This window comes from Orbicella franksi, chromosome 2, assembly GCF_964199315.1.
Source record: "Orbicella franksi chromosome 2, jaOrbFran1.1, whole genome shotgun sequence".
In the NCBI taxonomy this organism is placed as follows: Eukaryota; Metazoa; Cnidaria; class Anthozoa; order Scleractinia; family Merulinidae; genus Orbicella; species Orbicella franksi.
Window position 1 is genome coordinate 31,886,064 of NC_138146.1, and position 27,333 is coordinate 31,913,396.

At 40.0% G+C, this 27,333-nt stretch overlaps 6 protein-coding genes across 6 annotated transcripts; 2 read left to right on the forward strand and 4 right to left on the reverse strand.

Annotated features, from left to right (window-relative positions):
• Positions 1–1,496: 1,496 nt before the first annotated feature.
• Positions 1,497–3,299, reverse strand: LOC145479327 (uncharacterized). The gene has a single exon (XM_081457667.1). It carries the CDS (start codon positions 2,513–2,515, stop codon positions 2,030–2,032), a length of 486 nt encoding a protein of 161 aa, XP_081313793.1. The 5' UTR covers positions 2,516–3,299; the 3' UTR covers positions 1,497–2,029.
• A 1,961-nt stretch (positions 3,300–5,260) lies between these two features.
• Positions 5,261–6,136, forward strand: LOC145479328 (uncharacterized). Its single transcript, XM_081457668.1, has one exon. The coding sequence runs from the start codon at positions 5,383–5,385 to the stop codon at positions 5,854–5,856; it is 474 nt and encodes a 157-aa protein (XP_081313794.1). The 5' UTR covers positions 5,261–5,382; the 3' UTR covers positions 5,857–6,136.
• Positions 6,137–6,503: 367 nt separating this feature from the next.
• On the forward strand, positions 6,504–9,769 carry LOC145479326 (uncharacterized). Its single transcript, XM_081457666.1, has one exon. The coding sequence runs from the start codon at positions 6,659–6,661 to the stop codon at positions 7,151–7,153; it is 495 nt and encodes a 164-aa protein (XP_081313792.1). The 5' UTR covers positions 6,504–6,658; the 3' UTR covers positions 7,154–9,769.
• An 87-nt stretch (positions 9,770–9,856) lies between these two features.
• On the reverse strand, positions 9,857–13,429 carry LOC145479334 (microfibril-associated glycoprotein 4-like). Its single transcript, XM_081457672.1, has 3 exons — positions 13,150–13,429; positions 12,093–12,482; positions 9,857–10,479 (listed from the first exon to the last, which is right to left on the reverse strand). The coding sequence occupies exons 1-3, from the start codon at positions 13,397–13,399 to the stop codon at positions 10,208–10,210; spliced, it is 912 nt and encodes a 303-aa protein (XP_081313798.1). The 5' UTR covers positions 13,400–13,429; the 3' UTR covers positions 9,857–10,207.
• A 1,414-nt stretch (positions 13,430–14,843) lies between these two features.
• Positions 14,844–17,752, reverse strand: LOC145479322 (microfibril-associated glycoprotein 4-like). The gene is made up of 3 exons (XM_081457661.1): positions 17,074–17,752; positions 15,666–16,055; positions 14,844–15,371 (listed from the first exon to the last, which is right to left on the reverse strand). The coding sequence occupies exons 1-3, from the start codon at positions 17,288–17,290 to the stop codon at positions 15,100–15,102; spliced, it is 879 nt and encodes a 292-aa protein (XP_081313787.1). The 5' UTR covers positions 17,291–17,752; the 3' UTR covers positions 14,844–15,099.
• Positions 17,753–23,389: 5,637 nt separating this feature from the next.
• LOC145479325 (putative HIT-like protein slr1234) lies at positions 23,390–27,329 on the reverse strand. The gene is made up of 4 exons (XM_081457665.1): positions 26,650–27,329; positions 25,832–25,936; positions 24,741–24,816; positions 23,390–23,841 (listed from the first exon to the last, which is right to left on the reverse strand). Exons 1-4 carry the CDS (start codon positions 26,902–26,904, stop codon positions 23,750–23,752), a joined length of 528 nt encoding a protein of 175 aa, XP_081313791.1. The 5' UTR covers positions 26,905–27,329; the 3' UTR covers positions 23,390–23,749.
• Between the last annotated feature and the right edge of the window lie 4 nt (positions 27,330–27,333).

The following is a 27,333-nucleotide window of genomic DNA, read 5'->3' on the forward strand; positions in this document are numbered from 1 at the left end:
GCAAAGCTTTTCACAAATAATTATACCAATCGAGTTGTGCATGTCTTAAAAGTTTTTTCTAAATAGTTTCGTTCATATAAGTTAAAAATAATCTATATTTTTGGTCACGTTCTTATAGTAAACAGTCGTTGCTATGGCCGTTGCCACGTGAAAAAACTTATACCACTGTGTACTTTCCTTAAATTTCACACTCATCTGGAAGGAAATTCGGCAAGATCGTTTCAAAATGTTTTTGACAAGTCCTCAAGGGTCTTAAGTCTTGTATTTTCAAGAAATTGAATTTTTCATGAACATCGCCATATTTTAGGGTACCATACCACCTTAACATGAAGGCCGTATTTTGGCTGGGTATTATGGTTTTAACGCAAATATCTCGTTCACGTTTCAAGCAGTCAAAAATCTCTCTGCTCATCCCACGTATCCACGTTTTGGGCTGTTTTGTAAATTTTTTGGTGATATTTGGGTATGTTTGAGGATAAATAGCTTTTCTCAAAGGATTAGTAAAATTTATGGAAATATGAAATTTTGAAGATTTGATGTTGTTTTAAAATTAAAATTTGAAGTTAAAAATTGGTAGACGGGCAGTTGTCCAACCTGGGTTGCCTTTTCGGGGGGCGTTCAACTGTCTGGTGGTGTTCCAAAACTATTTTGTTTCCTTTTAATCCCTCCTTAAACTTCCTAAATCTTCACTTAAATTCGGGTAGACTCCAGCCTTAATTCCCTCAGTCCTGAAATTCAAAATGCTTCCGGTATTGTTGTGTCCACCATTTATTCCCTATAAATGTGCTTGTGTGGGCTATTTTCGCTCTTTATTTGTTTTCTTTTGTTTTGCTTTGTTTTTTTTGTTGTTGTTGTTGTTTTGTTTTGCTTTTTTGTTGTTGTTGTTTGTTTTTTGTTTGTTTTTGTTTTTTCTTCCGCTTTGTTTGTTTTTTTTTTTGTTATTTTTCCCTTCGCTTCTGTGCATTTGGACGTTTAGCTTCACATGTGCATTTTTATTCTAAATAATGATCACTTTTGTGTGTTAAAAAACCAAATGTATCTTTTATATTTAAATAAATTGTCCTGCTAATGACTTTATTTAATTTGATATCTTTAGTCTTAGATCGTGTTCTAAAGTCCCCTACATAACTGATAAGCGTTTTTGGCTTCCCTGGTCTTTTATGCCTCATATAGATTTGATGTTTGTAAATTTATTTTAATTTATTGTGAATGAATGAATGAATGAATGAATGAATGACAACTTTATTTAAGTCTCAGTCTTAATAGCTGAGCACAAGTGCTCTACTAATTGGCGAGACTAAAATATAAAGTAAAATGTATTCACCCAAGATTTAGTAAAATTAAGAGAATATTAAACTATTAAATTGAATAAAAAAACACTAATTTGTTGATAAATACTATCATAATATTATCACCTAATAGTTATTTAACAACTAACTACATAGATGAACAGCAAGAACAACGTATACATCCATCGTCCAGCAGAGAGCTAACGTCAAAGTTTCTAATAGTGCTTTTAAAGTTGTTCAGATTTTTGCAGATCTAATATTTTTAGGCAGTTTTGTCCATAATTTTGGTCCAAGGTAGCGCAGAGAATATTGACCATATGCGGCAACATAATAAAAAACAGAAACTGAAACTAAACAACCAGACATAACTGAACATAAAATAACCGTTTTATTTCTTAAATGTTACATAATAACAATAAACTAATACATGCACCTGCGTAGTAACAAAACAGGCACTTCACTTCATTTCGCTGCTTCTACTTGCTTCAGTACACAAATACATGATGTCTGTCCAAATGGACAATAAACACTTCAAGTTCTATGACACTTGACTTTAACTGAGTCGAAATTATTTCGCTACGCTTAGCTTGCGAGCATTGTACAGTGTTGTATACATGCGCGCCTGTTGAGAGCTGAATTAACCGAAATACCGACCGAAAATGCGATGCTACCAGAAAGCGTGAAACTTGCTATATGAGAGATGACCGTCTACCGTGAGATCAAAAGTCGATCGCGTGAAGTTAGTAAACAATAGTATAAATGCACACATCGAAGGCGATAACGTTGATCAAAACGCGAACTAAGTGAGCTCTGCTCCACTTCACCACCTTATCCACTACGTACTCGTGATCCTTCTTGGAACATGTGTTCTCATCTAGTATGGGATCAATGAAGTATGGCTTCAGAACCAGCAAGGTGTACGGCATGTTAAACAGAAGCAAGCCAGCAACAATAAGCCACGGAAGGCCTCGGGTACGGTCCATATAATAAGCCACAACGCCTGAGACCTGGGGGAACACGGATAGGCCCATCATCAGGCGCGCACATCGGTGGAAACTTGTCAGCCACTGCCGGTGGATGGCAACAGGGTCCTTCATGCTCATTCGTGACGGCTGCTCCACGGCAACAACATACACTGCTATCCCTGTCATCAGGCCGCAAAGAAATGTGTTGATGCACTCGATTAGGGGAAAGATTTTCTCTGGGTTCATGTTAACGCTTGCCATTTTGGATCTCTTCAATTTAAAGGACACTGTCCGTAATTTTTATCAGAAGTACCAACTGTGCAAGAAGTAACTTCGAGGCTGCTTTGCACTTAGCAAGAGACGCGAACCTTTCCTGTAAAACAAATATATCACACCCACCACCCATGACGTCATAGCGTGACGCGACCAACTGGAGGGAGCAAATAAAGTGACAGCTGTCAACAATATTAAATGATTGAGTTTTACCACAACAAAACGTATGTAAATCACATCTGTTGTCGAGGAAGCCGCGACAACGGTTGTCGTGAAAACACGGCCGCGAAGACTCGTGTGGAGAAAGTGAAAGTCTAGACTACGAGTAGTCCCTCTTTCGCTTAGTCCGTCGTGCGTCACGCGAAAGAAAACCGCGAGAAAATAAATGGCCGCGCGAAATCCTGGAGGCGAGGAGCACGCGAAAGGAGGGACTACCGCCTAAGCCCACGAGTTTGAATTACGCGTTGCTCTCACAACGCAAAAATATGATTGGCTTATGTTAGGAGCGTTGACAACGTGTTGTCAACATTCGAGATACCTGTGACGTCTTGCAGGAATGTTTTGGAACCGAAGCAAATCGAAGCGTTGGAATCGCGCTTCACAAGCCGTGATGTTCTTGCGAATCTGCCAACAGGCGCTTTGGAAAGATTTAAATTTATCCAGTGTTTTGTTTGGCAAAACTTTCTGCCTCCACCCCGACTGCGAGCGTGTTAGTGATTTCGCCGCTCAACAGCATCGTCTAAGTCAGCGAATATAAATTCACTGAGCTTGGCCTTTCTGCCGTCCATTTGAAACCGGACTCTCACTTGACACCGGATATTCTCCTGAAATTTTCCGCTGCTATCGGCAGACATTTCATCGCAGTTGGATGATCTCCTATGTATAATGTATAATGTATAATGTATAATGTAAATTCTCGGTTGAAAGTCTATTGAAATTTTCGCAATAACTTTTAGACGCAGCGAAAATCGTTACAAGAGGCCTCATTCACCGTCTTCTTTTTAAAACTTCTTCGACTGTTTCGCTGAACGAACACTGAACGAAGATATACTTCTCACGGCACATGTTTTTGCCTGGCTACTTGAAGAGTAGAGTAGAGCAATTTTATTCAGATCTCCCGGGGCTATTGATAACAGGCGATAATAAGAGGACGTCAAGATGAGAAATCCTACACCGAAAAATCACTCGGCCGTGAAAGGGCAAACTCTTGGGCTTAGGCGGTAGTCCCTCCTTTCGCGCGCTCCTAGCCCCCAGGATTTTGCGCGGCCATTTTTTCCTCGCGAATTTCTTTCGCGTCACGCACGACGGACTAAGCGAAAGAGGGACTACTCGTAGTCTAGTGAAAGTCTGGCAATCATTCGAATTAATCTATGGTCCAAGAGGAAATTTATTTTGAGTTCAGATGATGATATAAATGGATATCCAGATGCAGAATATATATAATCTGGAGGTGTAAAACCAAATTAACAATTCCGTATGAATTGTTACGGTCGGGTGTGCTCAACAAAGGATTAGAGAATAGCTGACAAGGCGTGCCTAAAGAAAACATGAATTGTATGTGGACCATGCGGTATGCAAATTTGTTACTAGGAACCCGGTTGTACGTAGCACTAGTGTATAGATGATATTTCATTCAGCACACCTCCAAACTGAGATCAGAAGAAGCCTTGAAGTTAAGTTCAACAAAGTTGACACAACTTTGGACATAGGTTCCTTATGGTTGGCATTCCCCCGGTTGGGTACTCCCTATGCCTGAGGGAGGCTCCGACTAAGCCAAAAGGGGTCCTTTTTCAGGCTGGATGGGAAGAGTAGGGTTGTCATGAGAGGATAAAGGCTAGGGGAGAAATTGTCATTTAGGAACTGTTCAGTAAAGGGGCCTTTTCATACTGAAATATCTCGTACAAGTTTTTTAGGGTAGAAAGACTTAGGATCACCAAAGTGTCCTGTAGCTATGTGAAAGGAGTACCATTATCTACGGAAGAAATACATGTGAGAAAAATTGGAGCATAAAAAGATAAGGGTTTGGACCTCAGGGCGGAGGCTTCCCGTATAAAACTTTGTTGAGTACTCACACCCCTCCTGGGGTAACTGATCCATGCAGCGTAAATGAAAAGTGAAGATGTAAAGTCATTGCACAGGCATTTGAGAATAGACTTCGTTATCACCAAAAAACTCACGATCGGTTTGTCGTTATAATTCTCATCTGTGGAAGACTAGCAGCCATTGCTATAAAGACTATAAACTACAACAAGGGGAAGCCTGGCTGACCTACCTCGTCATATTGCAGTGGGAATGTTGGCCTTTCATGTGCCATATAAAAACAAAAACAAAAACAAAAACAAAAACAAAAAAGCAGTGGTTATTATGCCTGGGTCTGTTTAACTGATCAGAGGCTATTATGTAGTCCCCAGAAGAGACCCAGCATGTAGTCAAAGATATAGTGGATAAATGGATTGCCACCAACCTCGTTCCCAGGGTCTCTCCTCTTCCCGCCCCAAGAGCGGTGGAGAGATCCTGGGAATGAGGTGGTACAACCTAGTGTTCAGCGACATGAATCGACCAACGTATTGCACATTGTGGATAAATACTCCTATCTATATATTTTTTTAACCTCGCAACGTGCTTTAGCCGTTTTTTAGAAAAGTTCTCGTCATTTTGGGATTTTTTTCCCTGATCTGTCAGTATAATTTATGTGTAGGTGTTGAGTTTAATGTTTTCATAAATTAAAGAACCAAAACAACGCGCCTGAATATGTAAATCAATCCACCCGTGTTTAATATTAACACAAGTTCGGTCGAAGGTCAGGATTTCTTTAGAGCCGGTGAAGTCGTGTGATTCCCGTTATTTCTCGAACCATGAACGCTGAAGATGCTCTGAAACTCATCAAATTCGGTTCGACAGTGGCCACTGGTGTTATAGCAGGCGGAGCAATTTACATCAACCTTGCTGAACACCCCGCAAGAATGGAACTCGACGATGTTCAATCTCTCCATCGACAATGGAGGGAAAGCTTCGATCGTGCCAAGTACTTGATGGCTGGGACATCCCTGTTGCCACTGGTTGGCGGAATAGCGGCGTTTGCTATCAATCAGAGTAAAGGAAAACCTTGGCTGCTTACAGCTGGGCTTATGGCGTTCAATGCACCCTACACGGCCATTGCTATGAAGCCTCGTGTTATTGATCCAATCTATGATTACGAAGTGGCTGGCAAGATGGATCCAGGCGTAGTTAGAGACACGGTGGATAACTGGAACACTTTTCACAAGGTCCGTACGGTGATAGATCTGAGTGCGTTTGCCTGGTGTGTGTACAACCTCATCTACAACTGAAAGGTTTATTAAAATGTTTATTGCGCTTGTTGCCGGCCGTCACTGACTGTATTTGGGACTTTGTTTATGGTTTGATTCTAGCACTGGACATACCGGCTTATTTTCATGGGGAGGAATTTTTTTCATTCGTTTTTTTTTTATAACCTAGATCTGAGCTGTGTAAACTTGAAGTTGTTAATGGTGATTTGGTAATATTTGGGATCTATAAATTGTACATCATATTTGCTTGGGGGCTTGTACAAAACTGTATTGTACAATAATAAAAGTTTCAGACACAAAAGCAGAGTAGATTTTCATCTAAGACTGATTTTAGATTGGGTGTGATCTTGGAGTTTAGCTTGCCTGCCGACAGCTGTTCAGAAGGCACACAAGAGCGTGACGTGATTATTTTACTGCGTTACCTGTTTTTATTCGTTGACTCATGCACTGATCACCATTCCTATCTATTTGAATACGATATTTCTCACAATATTAAATCTTGGCCCACCAAAAATCTAGACTACGCACACAAAATTTAGACATGAAACCTGTTTTATTCTATTTTATTGAAGTCAATTAAAATCTTTAGCTCGGTACATAAGTCTCTTGAAAATAAAGAGATCTGCATCTGTAATTTATCGTTTCGTGGCTTAGCGCCATCGCACCAACTTTACATTTAAAGCAGCAACCACAGGAATGAATGCGCAATAATTAGTTGCGCAGTAGTCTTCAGCTGGGTGTCCCCTCGTTCATCAGGTCTGCCGTAGCGCCGGTGTATCCTCGAACTATACCTTAATTTCTTCAAACACGCATTGCTTTCATTATGGGATTCGACTTGGATGACTTATTTCCTTGTCTCGAAGTTGTTTCCACTGTAGCGGCCGGCATGTTTGTCGGCGGCGCGCTGTACATCAACCTCGTGGAGCACCCGGCGAGAATGACGATTGCCGATACCAAGTCTTGCCACAAGGAATGGATGGAGAGTTTTGATCGAGCAAAGGTCCTTCAAAGTCGCTTGGCGCTGGTCTCCATAGTGTCTGGAGCTGGAGCGTACTATTGCAACCCAAAGAAAGGTCTGCCGTTCCTTGTCGGCGGGGGCCTAATTGCAACGATTTTTCCGTACACGCTGTTAGTGCTGAAGCCCAACTCGATTGACCCTATCTACGATGAAGAGATAACAAGCAAGAAGAGCGAAAGTGTCGTGAGGGAGACCATAGACAAGTGGAATAGTTATCACATGGTCAGGAGCTTGATCACTTTGCCGGTCTTTGCTGGTTACGTCATGTACTTGGCCAGCGGTCACAAGAAGTTCTGGTGAGGGCTTGAGACTCCTGGCGCGGAATTGTAAACAATTGTATAACCTTGTAGCTTTTGTTTTTAATAGACCAGCCCTCATCTTGTGTAGTGATACTGATGATTTTTTTGATGGTAAAATACGTTGCCATGGGAACCCTAAAATCATTTAAATATTCTACTTTTTAGTACAAACGAACAGACGAACAGACGAACAAACATAGAACAAGTAACAGATGTCAAAAACTACCAGCACCTTACCAACGACTTATTCAGGACGCAAACAAAACTGGCAAGCAAGACCCAAACAGACCAACTTAATTTGACTAACAATAATTGACGGATCAAAACTTATTTGAACCGACCAATGACTCCTGACAAACTTTACACAAGTCTTTCAGCCAATTCTGTCATGGCTAAACTGAACAATCATTTTCACAGACCAGACTTATAACATCATCAACTAACAAACACTATTCACTTGACTCTGAAGATGACTTCCGCTCGGATTGTGGCAGTGTCAGTCACCAACACAAGTTCTTTTCAGAACTACCCTCACCCAGATGATCACATAAGATGAACTGCTGATACTCCTGGGTTCAAACCATTTACTATCATACTACTAATTGTTGTCTAAACATATATTTAAGCGATTTTAAGAAACAACACAACGTTTTTTAAATACATGTTTCAACAGAATCTTCTGTCATCTTCAGTGGGAAAAGCCTACACTAAATCATCAACTTTATCATGTTAATTTTAAACTTTCTCTGTAATATTTTGCATTGTCTTGTTTCCTTTTGTTCTTATATTCAATTACCATTTTGCTTACACTTATATATTCAACTCTGTACTTTGTAATTTAAACTGATGACAGAAGATCCTGTGGAAACATGTATTTAAAAAAATGTGTTGTTTCTTGAAATTTCAACATGTCTGCTACTATCTAGACCAGTTAGGATTCTTTTTATGTTTAATTTATTATTTTTATATTGGAAGTAGATAAATCAAATTTTGGCCAATTTTCCCAAAATGTTGTTAGAGGAAGTCTCAGAGCCACCTTAGAATTTTCAAATTTTTTAGGGTGACTCAATGAACTTGACATATAACCAAGTAGTTTTTGTGCAGTAAACTCCTAAATTGCACTCAGCCTGGGTATAATGATGTCTACTACAATCACTAAGTGTAACTTCAGTATCCAGTGGTCATTATGTGGCCATCCCCTGTTAAGTGGGAAGTCATCACAGCCCTGAAATTATTGTCTATGAAATACTGTAAGCAAAACCCCTATAAACTAGTGGATGGGGGTTTTCTATTTTCCTTATCCCTATTAAGCAGCCTGACCCAAAATAGTTTGGCTGTTTTGGAAAACGTGATGACAGATAAGAATCCGAAATAGAAAAAGATCACTGATAAAATTATTTGAACACACATTTACTATTGTCATTGCGTGATTCCATGTTGCCTTATCGCTCATTAATTTGTATTTGAATGAATTGAGGTTTTTACTAAGCCTCTTGCTAGTTCCTGATAAACCTCTACTCAGCAGCCTCCTCCCATTTCCTAGAGGATGGCTGCTTTTAATAGAGGTTCAGCTGTACAGCTGCTTCCATCAATACCATATATTAATTTACCAGCCAAGCTATTTTTTCAGACATTTGGTCTTGAATTGGCCAAAAATGTTTCAAACAAAGGGTTTGAGAGCCGAGAGTTTGATTGTATTCTCTCTCTGGTGCATGTGTCAAGGACTTAGCCTGCTGCTCCCTTGCAGTATCTGAACATTTTGTTTTACCTTACTCATATTTTAATAGGTGTTTTCTTGCCCATAAGTGGCATGGTTTTCTGAGAGCTGGATTATTGTTTGAGTGATGTAAAAGTGGCAGACCAGTGATGAGAGCTGCAAGAATCATTATAGACTGATGTTCCCTAAGGACAAACAAGTGACTATAGTTTAATATCATAGTATAGTAGTCCTCCAATCACATGTATGCTCGGGTGTTCTGATTAGTGGCCCTAAAATACAGGGTGGCTAATCTCCAACTATTTGTTGACAGACTATAAATGCAATTGTGAATGTTATGGGTGGTGCTTTATCTCACTTAACTGTCAAGTTGTTGGCTGAATGGTATGTTGAAATCCCTTAATTTTGGGACTTCAATGTTAAGTCAGGAACACAGTGTTTTAACAGGGAGATGCCCACTTTTTACACCTTTTACCCAGTTTTCACCACCCTGATTTCACTCCCTGATGGTTCCAACCTCAACATGCAGTTTCTTTTTACAACAATGCTATCTCGTCAGACAAGTGGGTGCATGGAATAAAAAATTATCAGATGGAGGAATTTACTGTCATCTGCAACCAGATGCTCAGAACCAGCAATTACAAAACATTTAGAGCTGAATTTACAGCAAAGTGGCGCAAACTTCAGTGGCGGATCAAGGGGAGGGGCCTGGAGGCCCCCCCTCCCTTATCTTGGGTAGAAAAAGACAGAAGAAAAGTCGGCCGGGCAAGCAAAACAAAACCGCCCCCCTTAACTCAAGGTCTGGATCCACCACAGAACTTGTAAACCAGGTGCAAGTTCACAAAAGGAAAATCAGACAAATTTATGGTAAATTCAATACACAACTGGTGCTTTTTGGCACAGCTACATCCCTCAAATTTGGTCGATACAATCCTTTTTCTAGTTAGTCCAGTCCCTGAACTCGCTATGGGGGTTGAACCCAGGCGGGAGCATTGTCGTGCCCAGTGCTACTCGTTTGACAAATCTTCCATACTAACACTGTAATTTCTGACGCTGTTGCCTACCGTCAAGATGGCTTCCAAAACCCCGAGAAGGTCTATTATTTCAAACTTAATAACAATTTCCAGCAGACATTCACAATAGCAGAGAGACCAGAGAGACCTCAGGGATTTTATTTCGTGATGATAATTAAACCAACAGCTTTATTGGCAGAAGGTTAATGTTGCATTACAGTAAAATCAACTGTAACATTAACAGCTATACTCTAATTCTGACGACCTCTATGGACCAGTTTAGTTCAAACCACAGGGCAACTGGTATAAACCGCTTCTGTGATGTTTATGAGGAAATCCAATCATCGGGTCGAATTTTCATCTCTGCGCGTTTAGCAGAGTAGTTGTCTCCTTTCCAGGTCTCCCAATTTACTCCATTGGCGTGAGAGGCATGGGCGCCATGAAGGTAGCGACCATTCAAATTGGAGTTGTGACATGCGCCATACCACCATGCACCATGAAAGCTAACAGCGCAGTTACCTCCATACGAGTCATTGTCGCGGTCTTTTGTTGAGAATGGAAAACTTTTGTGATAAGATAAGGAATCACCAGCAGTACCTATAATCAAAACAAAGAGTGGATTAGATATGATCACCTGGATTACCTGAATACTCAACTAAGACTGTTTCATCGGAGGTAAAAGCAAATTCAAGGCCTCAGCGTGGTGTAGGGGGGAAACTAAGGATGGAACTCCCCCCGGGTTTTCATTGCAATAGGACGTATAAACACTATTTTGACTCAGTACATTGCCCTTCAAGACGAGATGTTTTTCGTTGATTATGACATCACACGGAAGTTACATAACGTTATCACTTCCGCTATCTGAGATCCGCCATCTTGGGTTTTACGATTTCCTCCAGCTGAGTCAGAAATACAATAAATTTTTGAGAATTTGATCCAAAATGATTATGAAATGAGAACAGTACAAATTATGCAATGATGCACAAGGACAAAATGGAAAGATTATTTCAAAAAGACGTAATTTAGCTTGACTAGCATGGCATTTAAGGTGATCATGTCAATGTCAAATGGTGTGGACAAACTATTCAAACAAAAAAAATTCTGCGAGGAATGAATAAACTGCTACAAAAGCCTCAGTTATCAAAGGGTAGATCCCCTTTCAAAATTATGAAGAAACGTCACGAGGGTTGGTTTTACCCCTCTCTAACTCCCTGGTAGGTCCGAGGGTTAAATATAGCATACGTCCAGGGAATCCGTCGCAAAATTCCACTAAAACAAATACCCGAAACTTACTAAAATTTAATGCAGATTTTGCAAGAAATATCCTAAACTACTTACGCAATAATTAAATGGTGAGAAGAAACAATGAAACTGAAAGCCCTAAACTGTATCGAAACAAGCACATTTTTCACTAAAAAGGTACATGGTACGATGCATAGGGAGTCCATTCTTCATTTCCAACTTCTTTTTCTTGAAAAAAAATCTAATTCGTCGTTTTTCTAAAGGAAAAGGCGAGCCCTTCACTTGCGCTGGTTTTGAAAGCGCGCCTTACTCAGGCGCCTCTACAAACGCTGCGCGCAATAGGCCACTTTCGATATATTAAAATCATGGCAGCTTGATAGTGAGGCTTAGAGGACACAAACAAAAGAAATGAATAAACTTGTCAATCAATTCCCTTTGTTTATGTCTTCTAATAAAAGCCTCACTGCCAAGCTGAATTTTAATATATCGATCGAAAACAGTCTATTAACCAAGAAAATGATAAGACCTGTCAGCCCGGGGTTTAATCCCATTTAAAAGTTACAGGGTTCTCGTCGGACATATTCCAATCAACCCATAAAACTGGTACAAAAATATTAATCTAGTTTTGTGGGAATGGACCAAATTCATTTTTCGTTTTCATTTTATTTTCAAAATTGCCATCAATTCAGAGTTTAGTGATATGATTTTATAAAGGAGACGAATAAAACTAAGTGACAGACAAATAGTTCCTGTTTCATTTTCCGATTCAATACCCTAAAAGGTACCACGATAACTCTAGCGCTGCTCAATTTTTGATTTAAACACCTTAAGAGGTACCACAACAAGATTTGAGTCCCTAAAAGGTACAAAAAGCACCCCCGACATCTTTATATGGAAGTCCCCCGTTGGGGGGGGGGGGGATCGGTCTCGTCTCATTAATAAGCTGTACTGAAATATGTAAGGCTTACCGTGGTAAGTCCCAAGACTCATCTGATACTTGGATTGTTCACTGGACACAGCAAAATAACCGTACTCGGCAAAGGCCGTGTTTCCTGCAGTATCCTCCAAATCCACGCGCAGTTTGTACCTCTTGTGGTTGTTCGAGGTTAGCTTGTTCAGCTTATCAAGTCCCAGCCAATACTCGCCATTCAAGTGCCCAAACCCCGCTTTGTAGTCATCCCAGCCGCGGTAGAAATCAACAGAGCCGTCCAGTCTCTTTTGAAATACCGTCCAGCCTCCACCGGCAGTGGTCTGGTCACAATAGACATCCAAGGGCTGTTGGCCGTCAGGGTGGATTGTATACACACCGCTGACGGTTTGACCGCAGCTGTAAATGTCGGCGCAGTCTTTTTTATTCACTGAGTGAGAAGCAAAAAAAATGCGTTGTTTATAGTTTAAGTATTTTTTAAGAGCTATGTGAAATGTTTTCATGCTCACAAGCCTGGCATGTTCACGAACGGAGCGTGGCACAGGTTACCCAACTTTTTTTTCTTCTCAAGCACTCTTTTTGCGACATTTCGCAATGAAAGCTTGTTTGCTGCCTAATCACAGTTTTTCATCTTGTTTTAGTTTGTGTTTCTATTTAGTTTTGAATTCGTTTGCCTGAAGAATTATTATCATTTATAGTAGTTTTCTCGCTGTTAAATATTTTCAATGTGGAAGGGGCGTGACCTAAACAAACTGTCTTTGATGAGACTCGCTTTTGCCACTCTTTAATTTTTAAATAGCTTAGACATTGAAAAATAGGACGTTAGCTGCATGCCTTATATGGATCAGATTGCGACAACGAAATATTAAGTGTAATAAGCTGTACTCCTTTAAAGTAACCTTGATACTGTGGCTTGAAAGCTTTACATCTTGAACTAATAAGTAGCTCACATCAAGACTGGAAATTATGTTTTTATCGTTTGTTGATGGAAAGATATCAAAGACAATTAGGCTAAATTTACGTGGCAGTAGTTACTGTACTCCGATTGATTCAAAGAATACTTATTTCTGTTTAATTATACTCGAGAAACTTCCTACCTTCTGAACATTTGTCGCTTGATCCAACAAGCAAATCGATTTTTTTTTCGAGATTTCTATTCTGCTGCGATATCTCGCTGATTTTCCTGTCCATATCTGTCTGTTTGTTAATAGCTGTTTTCAGAAGTTTACAGCAGTCACATTCTTTCACGGTTGTCTTCTGTGATAAGGCAGTTCCACAAACGGGTCTTTCGCATAGAGCCAGAAAAAACAAGAGTTGTAAAATTCCCTTCAAAATCTGGCTCGCCATTCTGAGGGTTACGAGTTACTCCCTGAAATGAATTCTGAATGTAATTCAGGATATATTTGTACAGCTTACAGTTCATAACTGATAGTTTCTGGTTCAAAAAGATCACTATTGTCAAACAATTCAGCACCATGTTTGTCCTTTAAGGTTTCCTTTTCTAGCTAGTATTAGTTCAGGTCAGGAGCCTGAGTTGATACTTTTAGCAAATGGTCACCATTAATATAAATAACAAAACTGGAGAAAGATTTTATCTCGTGGAACATCGTTCATTCCCACGATCTATTTCGCGTTTGTTAGCTTATCTAGTCGACTTCTCACTTCACAGAAACTAAGGCGATGTAAACTGGACAATTTAATTGCAGTAGTGCAATCTGTTAGCTGTACAGTTAACAGTTCACCCTTATCTTAGGATATCTCCAGGATCAGAGTACCAGGCAGAGGCGACAATGATACCTCATTTACGGTCTGAAAACATTAAAAGCACACATCCTATTCCGTGTAACATCCGGAGTAATCTTCACTCCGACGACCCCTCCCCACCCACCTCCCCCTCCCCCCCCACTCACCAGCGCGGATCTCGCAGCACAAAGAGTCTGCGATTCAGGAATTCCTTTCCTTCCACGCAGGCACAGGGTTTTTCCCTCTCAAATTTAACTAGGAGAGTAACGTTCTCATCCCCAGAGCCTTACATCCTTTCAGTCACGTCGTTGGTGAAACGAGTAGTTCTGGGGACGAGAATGGGAACCGGCCAAGGTTCCCGATTCAGGCTGCTAAACAGAAGGATCGTGGTCTCCAAAAATGAAATAGCTCGGCCTACACTGACGGGAATAAGTTCTTCAACTAGACATTTGCATAGATTTGAGGTACCAAACTTGCGTCAGAATCACGGCCTAGTTTGTTTTATCATCAATCCTCATTGTGCCTGTCTCCACATAAGGCTGCGGGGCAATCTACGTAAACTAAACTGAGCAAAAAATTCTCATCCGAAAGGCCAACACTGAAATTGACGTCAGCTTCACTAACACGCTACTGTGGTTAATTTACCCCTAGTACTTCAAATGGATGGATAGCTTGCCTGCCGACGCTGCACTGCGTTAAAATTAAACTACCGAAATTTCGGTTCCAAGGTAAATGACAAACGCTCTTTCCGCTTGTCCATCCTCTGCATACGTCTTACCGGCAAATACCCGGATAATAAAAGTACATCTACCAATCACCCTTTCAGAAGTTCCATTTTTTCCAGTATGGCAAACCGAAAAAGTGTTTGTCATTTGCCTCCGATCCGATTCGGCTCCGTGCCGAAAATTCCAGAATGGTTACTTAAAGGGGACTTGTTTCAGGCCCCACTCTTCTTGATCTTGGTTATAAATGATTTTCCTGGTCATCAAAAAAGGACTGAACATGAAAAAAAAACAAAACAAAACAAAACAAAACAACTATTGGCCAAATACTGCTTTTAATTTACTTAATTTTAATTTTAATTCGCGATGCTACAATTTACCTTAACACGCTTAAATTTATTTACTATTTCAGGGAAACGCTAGAATTCAAGTCCCTCGCTAAATCTTTCAAAGATTACACTTTGGAACCTTACATTGTTGGTTAAAATAGCATTGCAACATTTATACTCTAGTGACAAACCCTCTTGAACAATTTAGTTTCAGCTGACAGCTCGCGGCAACTAAACTACCGATACCCAATGTTTACAATGGAATCCAATCAGCGGGTCGGATTTTCATCTCCGCCCGTTTAGCAGAGTAGTGGTATCCTTTCCAGGTCACCCAGTTTACTCCGTCAGCGTAGGAGTCATGAGCACCATGATGATAAGCACCATTCAGGTTGGAGCTGTGACATGCGCTGTACCACCACGCACCATGATAACTGACAGCGCAGTGACCTCCATCTGAGTCATTGTCGCGGTCTTTTGTCGAGAACGGAAAACTTTTTTGTCGAGATAAGGAATCACCTGCTGTTCCTATAATCAGAACAAGGCATGTGTTACTCGACTACTTTTCTGGGTAAATACATCAGAGGCCATAACTGGATTGTGATGTAGCTGTAGTTTAGCTGGATCTAACGCACGCCCTTATTGGCTGATTTACGGTCACGGCAATGGCTAAATCTTAATCTCCTCCGGCAGATGCTTGACCATTTAGCATCGTCCGCTCTCCCGCTAAGCAGAAGCTACTTTGAAGGAAGGAAGGAAGGAAGGAAGGAAAGAAGGGAGGAAGGAAAGAAGGAATGCATACTGTAAATACTGCAGGCTTACCGTAGTACGTCCCAAGACTTAACTGGTACTTAGATTGTTCACTGGACACAGCAAAATAACCGTACTCGGCAAATGCCGTGTTTCCCGCAGTATCCTCCAAATCCACGCGCAGTTTGTATCTCTTGTGGTTGTTCGTGGTTAGCTTGTTCAGCTTATCAAGTCCCAGCCAATACTCGCCATTCAAGTGCCCAAACCCCGCTTTGTAGTCATTCCAGCCACGGTAGAAATCAACAGAGCCGTCCAGTCTCTTTTGAAATACCGTCCAGCCTCCACCGGCAGTGGTCTGGTCACAATAGACATCCAAGGGCTGTTGGCCGTCAGGGTGGATTGTGTACACACCGCTGACAGTTTGACCGCAGCTGTAAATGTCGGCGCAGTCTTTTTGATTGACTAAGTGAGAAACAAACAAATACGAAAATACGTCAGCAAAGATTTCCCTATAACAGGACGTGCTGACAAAGTCTTTCAAGATGGTGTTTGTGCCGAAACGTTTGAGTGCATAGGAGCATAATGGACCGAAAGAAATTGTACTGGAAAGAAAACCTGAGGCCGCTTTTTTTTTTCGGCGGGGTGTGGGAGGTGAATGCAGGATGGGGAGTTTTTGCTTTTCGAGGTTTCTTTTGGCTGTTCAGTGGAATCCCGATTTTCCGAACCTCCAAGAGAAACGAGAGTTGGTTCGAAAAATCGGAGAGTTCGAGAAATCGGGGGTAAAATTACAGTGTTCGACTGAGGAGAGGGAATCGGACTTTTGGTTCGAGATATCCGGAGGTTCGAAAACATGAAAGTTCAAGAAATCGGGATTCCACTGTATTTTGTAATTTTTCCCTCAGATGGACCTTTCTCGTCACTTTGCAGAAGTTTTTAGTATTTACTGAAATGTTTTTTGTTATTCCGCGTCTGTTAAAATCCAATATGTAGAGTGATCGACCAGATACGCTGAGACTGACTCGTTTTGAATACGATATTTTAATATACATCCGATCATATGCAAACAGAAAAACCCTAGCCTAATCTAGGATAATATTGACAGAACATCAAGACTCTGCTTTGTTCCTCCAACAAAACGCTTATAATCAGTCAGGACAATTGAAAATTGGTTAGTGTCGCGCCATGCATGCAATACAAAAGAAAACAGCAAAAAACATTTTTCAAAATTTTTCAGACCAGGCTCTGTCAAACAGAATCCCGACAAAAACTGGAAGGTTGTTCTTTCTGCGATAAAATACGTACCTGCCGAATTAAAACTTCGCGAAAATTGGTCTTGAGTTCCACTCAGAACGGAGTGTTTTTCCCGGATAGTAAAATCATCGTCTTGCTCTTTAATCATTCGACTTTGATTCAAAGAAATAGGGATTTCCGGCTTATTTTGTTACCTAAGTTTGGATAATACTTTAGATGAACGTCTTACCTTCTGAGCAGTTTCCTTTCGCTTCAAGAAGCAAATCGATCTTCCTTTCCAGATTTTTGTTCTGCTGTGAAATTTCGTCCTGTTTATTGATCAGTGTTTTCAGAAGTTTACAAATGGGACAGTTAGGTGTGGTCGGTAAAGCTCCGCAAACGAACACTTCAAAACAGGAGGGAAATAACAAAAGACATAAAACTCCCTTTAAAATCCCGCCCGTCATTCTGAGCAGTTTCGACGTCGCGTTGAAATTAAATAAATTTAGAGGACGATGCAGGGTGTATCTTATATTTATGCAACTTGGGTTTAGATTGATGGTTTACTTTGAAATGCACTCAACGGAAACTGATTCACTGTCACTCGCGTCGGACACATTGACAGCATGTTTACAATAATTTTGCGATTTTTAGCTCGTGTTAGTTTAGGTAGTTATCTGAGCTAACACGTTTAGCAAATGACGTGATTCTTCGTGAGAACTGTCTGTCAGTTAACTCTTATAACAGCTGGTGCAAAGCCGATCTGTTAACGGGGTCAAGGCACCCTCTTTACACTCAGCGCTCAGCACACCCACGCTCACACGTATTGGCTCACCTCTCCAATGCGCTTTCATGTCGTTGATTAAACAAGGTGTTTCACGTCCGATACGCGAACAGTTCTTACAGTTTCCTATCTTCATTGCTTTACCTATAAAATGTATCTAAATGCCCTACATTGTGTAAATAAAGAACTGAGATGAATTGGTAATCCGTGTACTGAATTTTACCAGAATTCAATTCTTGCTTCTATTTCTTGTGTTTAGAGCTCCCAGTCCAACGTTTGGGTGTTTTTCTACCGAGCACACTTTTTTTCTCTTGTTAGATTTCTTTTAGTTGAAAGAATATATTTAACGTCGCACGAAACGATTCAGAATAAGGCGATGACAAACTTCCTTGAAGCTAAATACATAGGCGCAAGTTTTCCTTCACAAGAGACCCTTGACAATTTGTTGTTTGATTGTGAAAACGAACAGCAAGTTTACTCTACCAAGTTTCTTTCGTAAATTTTATTTACCCGTTTGAACTGATTAAAATTCGTTGACAGTTTTTCTTCGATACCGCAACAGACTCATTGTACAGCAAAATATCCTAAAAAAAGGTCGCAAATTTTTCAATTCTTTGTCAGGCTTTCTTTGCCAAGCACTACACACGAGTTTTAGAGAAGCAAATATGTGTAGGAGAAAATTGTCATTGAACAAAGCCGTCGAACATAAAATATGAGTGGTACACTAATAACCCTTCACCCCTTCGAGCCCGTAAGGTTGAAAGCCTTTGATGTCTAAGGGAAACCTCAAGTTTAATTGTTTAATTATATTATGAATTTTTTTTTAACCAAATGCCCTTGAAAGGTGTTAATTTTCATTTGCGACTTTTCAAACAAATAACCCAAACGCAGTTGCGGTAATGAAATGAGCTGCTTGATCCCAGAAACAAGACCTAGCGAAACTAAAAATTTCCCGAAAGCGGAAAGAAAACCCTAAAGATTTGCATTTTCTAAAGAGTCTTAACGAGTGACCGCATTTACATATGTTTTCAAGAGGGTTGTGTTGCAATTGCACAAAACAACTTCAAGGGAAAACGTATCGAGAACTAACACAGGAAGGAAGGGAAGAAATAATGGTCACAAATGTAGCATTAATTTTGAAGAGCTACAAGTGGTTACATGAAGCTTTCATTGTTGGTGCGGTTATGTTCGTATAGCGGAACAACTTGCATACTACTTGGTAACACAGTGTTCCTTGCAACTTTTTTTCTTGAGGAAATTATGCACATCCTCTATTGCTGCAAAGAATTAAAATGTTTCGATCTTACATGGCTTTTCGATGTTAACCGAGTGACTGTGAAGATATACAGCTGTCTCAGGAGGTTGTGTTCATCTGAACAAAACAACTTCAGGAAACTGAAAAATCACACAGAAAGGAAAGACAGAAATAATAGTCACAAATATCGCATTTTCGAGGAAGCTGCTAGTGATTATCTGCTTTCATTCTTAGTGCAGTTAAGTTCATATAACATAATAACTTGTTGACTTAGGAACACAATTTTCCAGTTCCTAAATGCCGAGGTTTACTATCTTCTTTTTGCTAGTGAGAATTAAGCTCATCTTTTATTGCCGTAAAGGAATGTTTCAATGTTAAGGTGTTTGTCTATCTTAACGAGTATATGCCGGTAGAGATGTACAGATGTGGCAAAAGATTTCAGTTGCACGAAACAAGCTTAAAAAAGGGAAGACTGAACGGAGATCTCATACAGGAAGGAAAGAAAAAAAAAATGTTTTATATACAAGTCAGTGTTTGTCTGCCAGGTAAAAAATTCAATCAAATATACCTTTTTCAAACGAGTTTAATGTCGGTTAAAAGACATGATCAACTGAATCAACCAAACATTTTTCCTTCTTACAGAAAACAAAAGACCCATTCAACCGGAAATGCCGGGTTCACCCCTCATGGAATCCGTTTCGGATGTTTAATACGCACATCCGTTTCCTTTTGGGTCCGAGTGAAATCTATTAACTGAACCATGCCACGAATAAATTACTTTTATCTATTTTGTTGAATGATATCTATAATAGCAGTGTTTTAGTGGCACTGATACTGGTCACAAGTGCCCGAAAACTTTTTGTCTAAGTGATTGTTCATTCTGTGTTAAAAAAGGTACAGTTCCCTCTACATGTACATATGCATGGTCCTTTAACGTTAAACGTACACAAGTTAGCGCTAGGAAAGATGTAGGATTTTTCTAGTACTAGTTTAGATTGTTGAAATAGTATTTTATTCCATACCAAGCCCGTTATACATTTCTCGCCAGACAAGTAACATATATCATGCTAAGAATGAAACTGCAGATTTGCAGGTATTTATTGGACACCGTCTACTAGTTACACTAACAAACTGTTCTAATTTCTTTGATGTATTTTAAAGGAATATGAAGTGCCTTGTGGTCTTTGTAATAACTTGGGGCTTGGCGATGCCATCACCTTTCGAGATTGGAACAAAAAGTCCAGACGAGGTAAACTGAGTACTTCTTTTCAGCGAAGTCTGTCTATATCTTGTACTTCAAAACAGAATGAAAGATTGTATTCTTGAAATCGTTTTTTTTTTTTTTTTTCATTTCAGCAGGGTCCTTCTAACACTCCAACTGAGATGGCTGCAATTGGTGAGAATGCTTTTTTTATGAAACAGATATAAATGTATTTATCTTGTCGGCACTATCTTCTGCAACGGCTTATTCAAGTTGGACATCTTGTGCATAAATGTTAAACATTTTTCCAAGTAATTTCCACGACTTTAAGTTGCTTGCATAATTTAAATGTAGGACATTTGAGTAACATTTTGATGTTCCTCAACTAACCTTCTCGTTCTTGAGAAATCAGCTTCCACGACGATTCAGTCGTGTAGGCGGCAGCCTAATGGTTAGTGCACTGGACTCTGGATGGAGCGGTCCGGGTTAGAGCCCCGTCGCCGGAGACATTGTGCCGTGTTCATGGTACAAGACACTTTACTCTCAACGTTACTCTCTCCGCCCAGGTTATAAATGAGCACCGGTGAAATTAACGCTGAGGGGAGGGGGTAACCTTACAATGGGCTAGCAGCCCATCCAGGGGGGAGTAGAAATCCTCCTAGTTGCTTAATACCACAGAAACCGGGACAAGCTCCGGCTGTATGCATGGCTGCTTAGCCGGCCAGATGCAGACTTTACCTTTACCTCACGACAATTCAGTCGGCCTGCGTACTACGAGCTTAAATGGCTTTTGATGTTCAAAGAAAGCCTTTAAGCTAATTTGATTTTGATATGGTCATTTTGCAGAAGACGGTTTATTGGCGAATGACTTCAACATTTGGAAAAATCAGAAAATTAAGGGCCACCATAATGTCAGTCAACAAGGAAACTTCGGTTCCGATGGTAACCAGGGCGGCAACGGGGGCAATTTCAACATTAAAGGCAGTCAGATAATTGGTGGTCATAACAACGTTGGTCAACAAGGAAACCACGGCCAGGGTGGCAATCAAGGTGGACAGAGCGGCAATCAAGATGGAGGTAGAGGACATAAACAGAGGGTGTCCCAGTTAATATATCGTGTTTTACTAAGTATTGCGAAGAACTTGCCATGGACGTGCCAAAAGTTGTGAAAGCAAAGAAATTTCAACTAAAAAGAAAACATGACTAAAGGATTCAAATCAAAAAGATTCAAATCTCACCAGAGTAGCAGTTTTGATTTCTTGACATCCTATCAGTAAATCAAATTTAATGAATTGTAATCTACTTCCATCCGTGTAATCCTGAGCTTCTTCCCAAAAATACTTGTCTTATTTTGCTCTATAGATTTTCTTTATCCAGTTTATTTGCATATTTGACAACATTTGGCGATGCAACGCTACTTAGGAACCGGGTTTATGTCCCGGTTTATGTCCCAAAGGGTGTGGTTTTTCAGCCATTTGGGTCATAAATAGGGTATCGATTTTGGCCATTTTGGTCAGAAATAGGGTATGGTTTTTGCACTCTCGTCTTGAATTAAGTATTTTTTTTAGAAGAAGCTACTTTTTCATCATTATCGATAAGACTATCAACAAAAGCCGTTTGTAAATTATGTTTAGAGCAACTGTGCCAGCCGCAATGGCCATAAATAGGGTATCAAATTTTTGGTCAGGTCATAAATAGGGTACGAAAAATCGCAGATTTTGGTCATGAATAGGGTGTGGGTGAGGGTTTTGAGAAGCTGGCCGCACACCTCCACCTGATTTTTCTGGGAGTACCACCCCCCACCCCGCCCCCCGTGGTTTATATGTAGACCCTACGTTTTCTTATAATATATACGAATGTCGCCGTAACTGCTATGAAAAACGTCATCCAATACCATCTGGGTTCCGATTAAAACCAGGGGACAATCTTGTTCAATCTTTTTTCAATCGTCACTTGTAATGCATGCATGTCTCGGCTATCATACCGTCACTTTTATTGGTTATCTTTTATGTCAGATTGAGAGGAGAATATAAATCTATATGGCCGGCATAAAGCATGCTTACATTCAATAAAAGAACTCCATAGTAGCCTAAAAGCGTGATGTTTGGTTGTGGGGTCCGAACGAGACGAATTATCATACTTGATTCGTCCATTTCCGTTACTTTGCTTTTTAACTTTCTTGGAGACTCCAGGAACAATAATTCAAACAGTCCACCCATTCTTTGCTTGCTTTTCCTACAGGTTGCCATGACGCCGTTTCGTCTTGCCCCGCGTTGGCCAAGCAAGGGCTATGTGCGATAATTCCTTCACTGAAAAGCATCTGTTGCCAGTCATGTTGTAAGAAATGTTTACAATCATAACTTTGGGGTTTACAGTGGACTTTTTTAACAGTACATGGTAGGGTGTATCTTAATTTATAAGTTTTCAAATATCATTTTTAATTTCAACAAACCCGAATACGAGGCCTATCATTTAAGCGGTAACCGTGAGTGGCTTAATGATTCGTGCGCCGGAATCCGGATCGAGAATTCAGGGTTCGAGCCCTCGCCTGGGTCATTTGTAGTGTTCTTGGTTAAGATCTTTTGATTCTTACAGTGCCTCTCTCCACCCAGGAGTATAAATAGGTTCCAGCGAATTGTTGGGGCAACTTGACAGAACGCTGGGAGTACCCTGCGATGGATTTACATCCCATCCAGGGGGGAGGAGCAATACTCCTAATTCTTCCTGCTAAAGAAACTGGAGTTAAGAAGGGAGAGCTGTGTACCAGTTGAGTTTAAGACGCTTTGCTATCATCCAAGTGACGCCTTGTGTCTGACTTCTTTGAATGCGCCATCTCGCATAGCTCAGACCATTGTAGGTCCGTAGGTCCCGGAGCCTAATTGGAACACATTCAAAACAGACTCTCCTAGTTGGCCAGACTTCAAGATTTAAAAATGACTGCAGTGATTGAGTCAAGAATGGTATGCTGTTGTGCCAAATTACGGGTCATAAGTTATAAATAAGGTAAGAGCCATGGTGATGACATGACGACGAGTCGCAACTAGAACAAGAGGCTGACCATTTAGCTCCTCCCCCTCTCCTTACCTTCGCTATCAAATCCAACCCCCTGAAAAGAGGTTTGGTTGTCTTGTGGCCAAATCTTCGGGTTTGTGCGATTATTCATCTCAATAATTACCATAAAATATTGTGCATATCTATATCCTTCAGCTGCAAGTGTATGCAAGGACCTTAACCAAAATTGCGCCTTGTTCGTATAACATAAGCATCTCATAAATGAAAACCTTCATAATTTACGCTTCACTGATGTAGGAATCAAAACATGGTGGTCTCCAAACAAAGTTCTTTATTGACAAATACAATACTTAACAGCCAATCTTTAGCACTTCTAACAATAATCAACTCGGCTGCTTGCTAAGGTCAGTTACCATAGTGACAGTGTCATGTGTACAGTAATCAGACCCTTTTCTTATGGACACCTACTTAATAAGGACACCAAAGGACACCTCATTACAGACAGTGGTTCTGATCCCTACAATTGTAGCTAATACCCTTTCTGTTACCCAGATCAAGTTCATGTTCATTAGAAAGGTAGTCTAACTACAACAGAAAATGTAGATTTTTTAATCATCCCTTCACTGCATTTAGTGTAGCTGAGGTTAGCTTGCTGTTACACGATATATTGTGACTCATCCAGGTGGCCAAGACATTTGCCGTCCACCAAGAACATGAATATGAAGATGATACACTGACTGAGCAGCATCACGTCCGTTGTTGATAACTAAAATCAAAATCATTTTTTTTCAGATGGCAGTGTCCTATAGTATTTCTGGAGTTTATAAAAGAAGTCAGACAACTTTATCATTTATGGCTAAACAGTGAGTGTAAAGAAGCCTTAAATTATTGGGTACAGTACACTTTATACGCTTGTGCAACCCTCAAGATTGTTGCAGGGCAACTTTCATGCATATTTAATTCATGCATATTTACTTTATATTTATACTGAATTGAATACAGCAACGATTAATTAATTAATAACACAGAGATCATATGCATACATGTGTTTTCAGACATAATATATCAAACACAAAAAAACTGTGTTTGACCACTTTTCCAAACACTGAGAAGAGAGTTGAAAATACTACGTGCAGCAGAGTCTTTTTGATGAACTTCGAAGTGTTTAGAACTGTGGCCAAATATGCAGTGTTGAGTGTTTGACATACATGTATCTTCTTGGTCGAAATAAAACTAAAGAGAAAACGGAAAAATACAATCATAAAATCCATGATATTTCCTTTGTTTAACTTGATGAATTATTAATGACTTTGAGAAATAAATTTAAGATGATTCAATGCTTGACTGAATGTACTAAATAAAAGGATATAATGTCATTAATGATTTGAACATTATTCATCACGGTGTAAGATACGATAGATGAATTTTTCACTTGGAGTCACTTTGAGAGATGTAGATCATGACGTTTCGACTGCTATACTGCTAGTCTTCATCAGGCGATGAGGTCAATTGTTGCATGTCACTATTTGTAAGGCAACAATTGACCTCATTGCCTGATGAAGACTAGCAGTATAGCAGTCGAAACGTAGCAATCTACATCTCAAAGTGACTCCATCATGAGACAAACGAGTGAAAAATTAATCTATCCTAAAAGGATATACTTACCAAGCCTATATCCACTGTCATTGAGGTTTTCCTTCTCTGCAACATTCTTTGCCACCCACAACAAATGACCAAGAAGCTTCATGGAAATCAAAAAGTAATTATGTTAGAAATTGTGGTGCATAACAATGTGTGGTGCATTTTCTATAAAAATATTCAAAATTAATGCTCTAAAAATTGGAACTAAAATTAACTCTTGATTTTTAGAAAAAAAAAACTAATTTATTTCTTAGTTTACAAATTTATAACTTTAAGATAACAAAGCTAATTACTAACAAAAGTTACAACCTGATTCAACACTTAATTAAAACTTGATAAATTAATCGATCACTCAACTAATTGTTAAGATGGCTGGATACAAACATAAGAGAAACCTTGGTAGAAATAATTTAAAAGTTCATGCATGCAACAGGATTTCAGTTGCCTTAAGTTCTTTGCATTGTCCCAGATTTTCTTTTTTGTCTGCTTTCGGCTACATAAACAGGGAGATGTCATTTTCTTTTTTCTAATTTAAATTAAAGCCAACAAATAACTGTGTTTAACTAGCCCTATATAAAATAACTGCACAGTGTTACATAATATATGAACCAGATTTGTAAGCTACATGCTATGCAGCAAAGAGCTTCTGCTATGGACAGTAACACTACACACAGCACTCAGCATTAATTGCTTTCCATTTACAGGGGTTTCATTAGAAGCCCGCAACCGGCACAAATATCCACCTACTTTGCCAGAATTTACCTCTTACCACTGCCTACTTTGTCTGTATTTTCACTCAAATTATTAAAAACATTGATCAGATGTCCACTTAGGGTAAGTCAAGTAGTACTTGTAAATGGTTAGTACCATGGTAGAATATCAGCTAACAAGAGGAATCTGCCTACACCGAGGTGGTTACTTGTTGTAGCTCTACTGAATATTAATAGAACCAAGGGATATGAAAGTTCCATACTGCACCAAACCTCGATGATTCACCAACAACTATTAACCAACATGCTTGAATGAATGTCTGGTTTTCGAAGAAGTAGCCAGAAATAAACCCTTCACATATCAATTCATAGCCAAACATGCCATCCCACATATGATATACTTACAGGTATATCTTCCTCCGTGCTTGCCGCCAGCTGCGTTATGGGTTTTCGAGGAATCACCAAAATGTGTTTGGGAGCTACAGGATTGACATCCCGAAAAGCAATGGCCTATAAGGCAAGATGTCACAGAGCACATGAATATTGAAATCTAAATTATGTACAAGAAAAATACATATCTGATCTGGGCATTTTTGAAAAAAACTGTTGCTATTTTGTAGGTTTTCACTATCATTCTACATTCACATAATGCCGGTTTCAGAATTAGCATATAACAGTTTTCCTCTTCTGTGCTTCGCAGCTAGAAATTTCACACTTAATTCATTTAATACAAAACTTGGGAAAAATTTATTTCTTGATTTCTCTACCTGTTTTCATTTTCAATACGCCAACTGTATTTGAAACAAAAATATGCAGGTGAACACATTGACCATTTAACACCTTAATCTTCTTCAGTAACCTCCTCGCTCCCTCTCCCCCCTCCCTCCCCCCCCCCCCCCCCCCCCATCAACAGGGTAAACCCTTTTAAAAGGTGCATGTCCAAAAAACATACAGGTGGTCTTCTCCCAAGGCCAATGGCTAAGTCAAAAAGGAACTTGTCCCCTCAAATTCTAAATTCCCTCGATGTGTAATGACCAAGGGACAAGGCCCTGCCTACCACAGGGCAGAGAAGTCAAGCGTACAAAAACGTAGGGCCCCACCCAACGCCTGATTCGTCCCGAGACAAAGTCCCCCTAACTAAATGACGTCCAGACGCTGTGAGATCAGCTGGCAAAAGTTTACCATGAAATAAAAACAATGCCTTAAAGTTGACGCGCACTGACCTTTTCGTCTTCGTATATTATGTCAGCGGGAATTTCCTTTCGTAGGATTTTGCCAAATATCGTGTCTTGTGGCTGAAACTGATATTTCTCCGCCGCTTCTGCAGCAAGTTTAGCTTTCTCAACTTCATCGTTACATTGCCCATTGGAGCAAAACTCAGCTATAAGCACCTTTGGGGCGACACTTAGAGCTGCAGCCGCCGTTAGAAGAAGTTTACTTGCATGGAAGTTGGTTCGACGCAACGCGTGCAGCGCCATTTCGATGATCGAACCTTCTTGTCAGCGGATACCCCAAAGTACGACACAATACATTGTATAAAGCTGAGATCTAAAGCGGGCTGAACGAGCGGCGATGTGTAGATTAGCTTAGATTATACCTGGTCTTTACAGCGTTAATTTGAAATTTTCCAGCGTTCCTGGACTTAGCTCGTGTTCATTAAAATTCATTTTCGGCGTGTTGAGTCGTCAATGGAACGAGCAATTTAATTCCTAGCGCGCGCGTCCACATCACACTAAGAGAAGGGGAAAGGTTAGACTTCACCCAACCAGAAAACAAGCTTCCCCTGTTATGCTTTCGTTGTCCATCGCGCTTCGTCTTACAGCGAGATCTCCTACCACTGCAGACTTACAACTACCAAGTAAAAAGCTTTAATAATGAGTCGCCATTTTTCACCCCATTTTAATGTG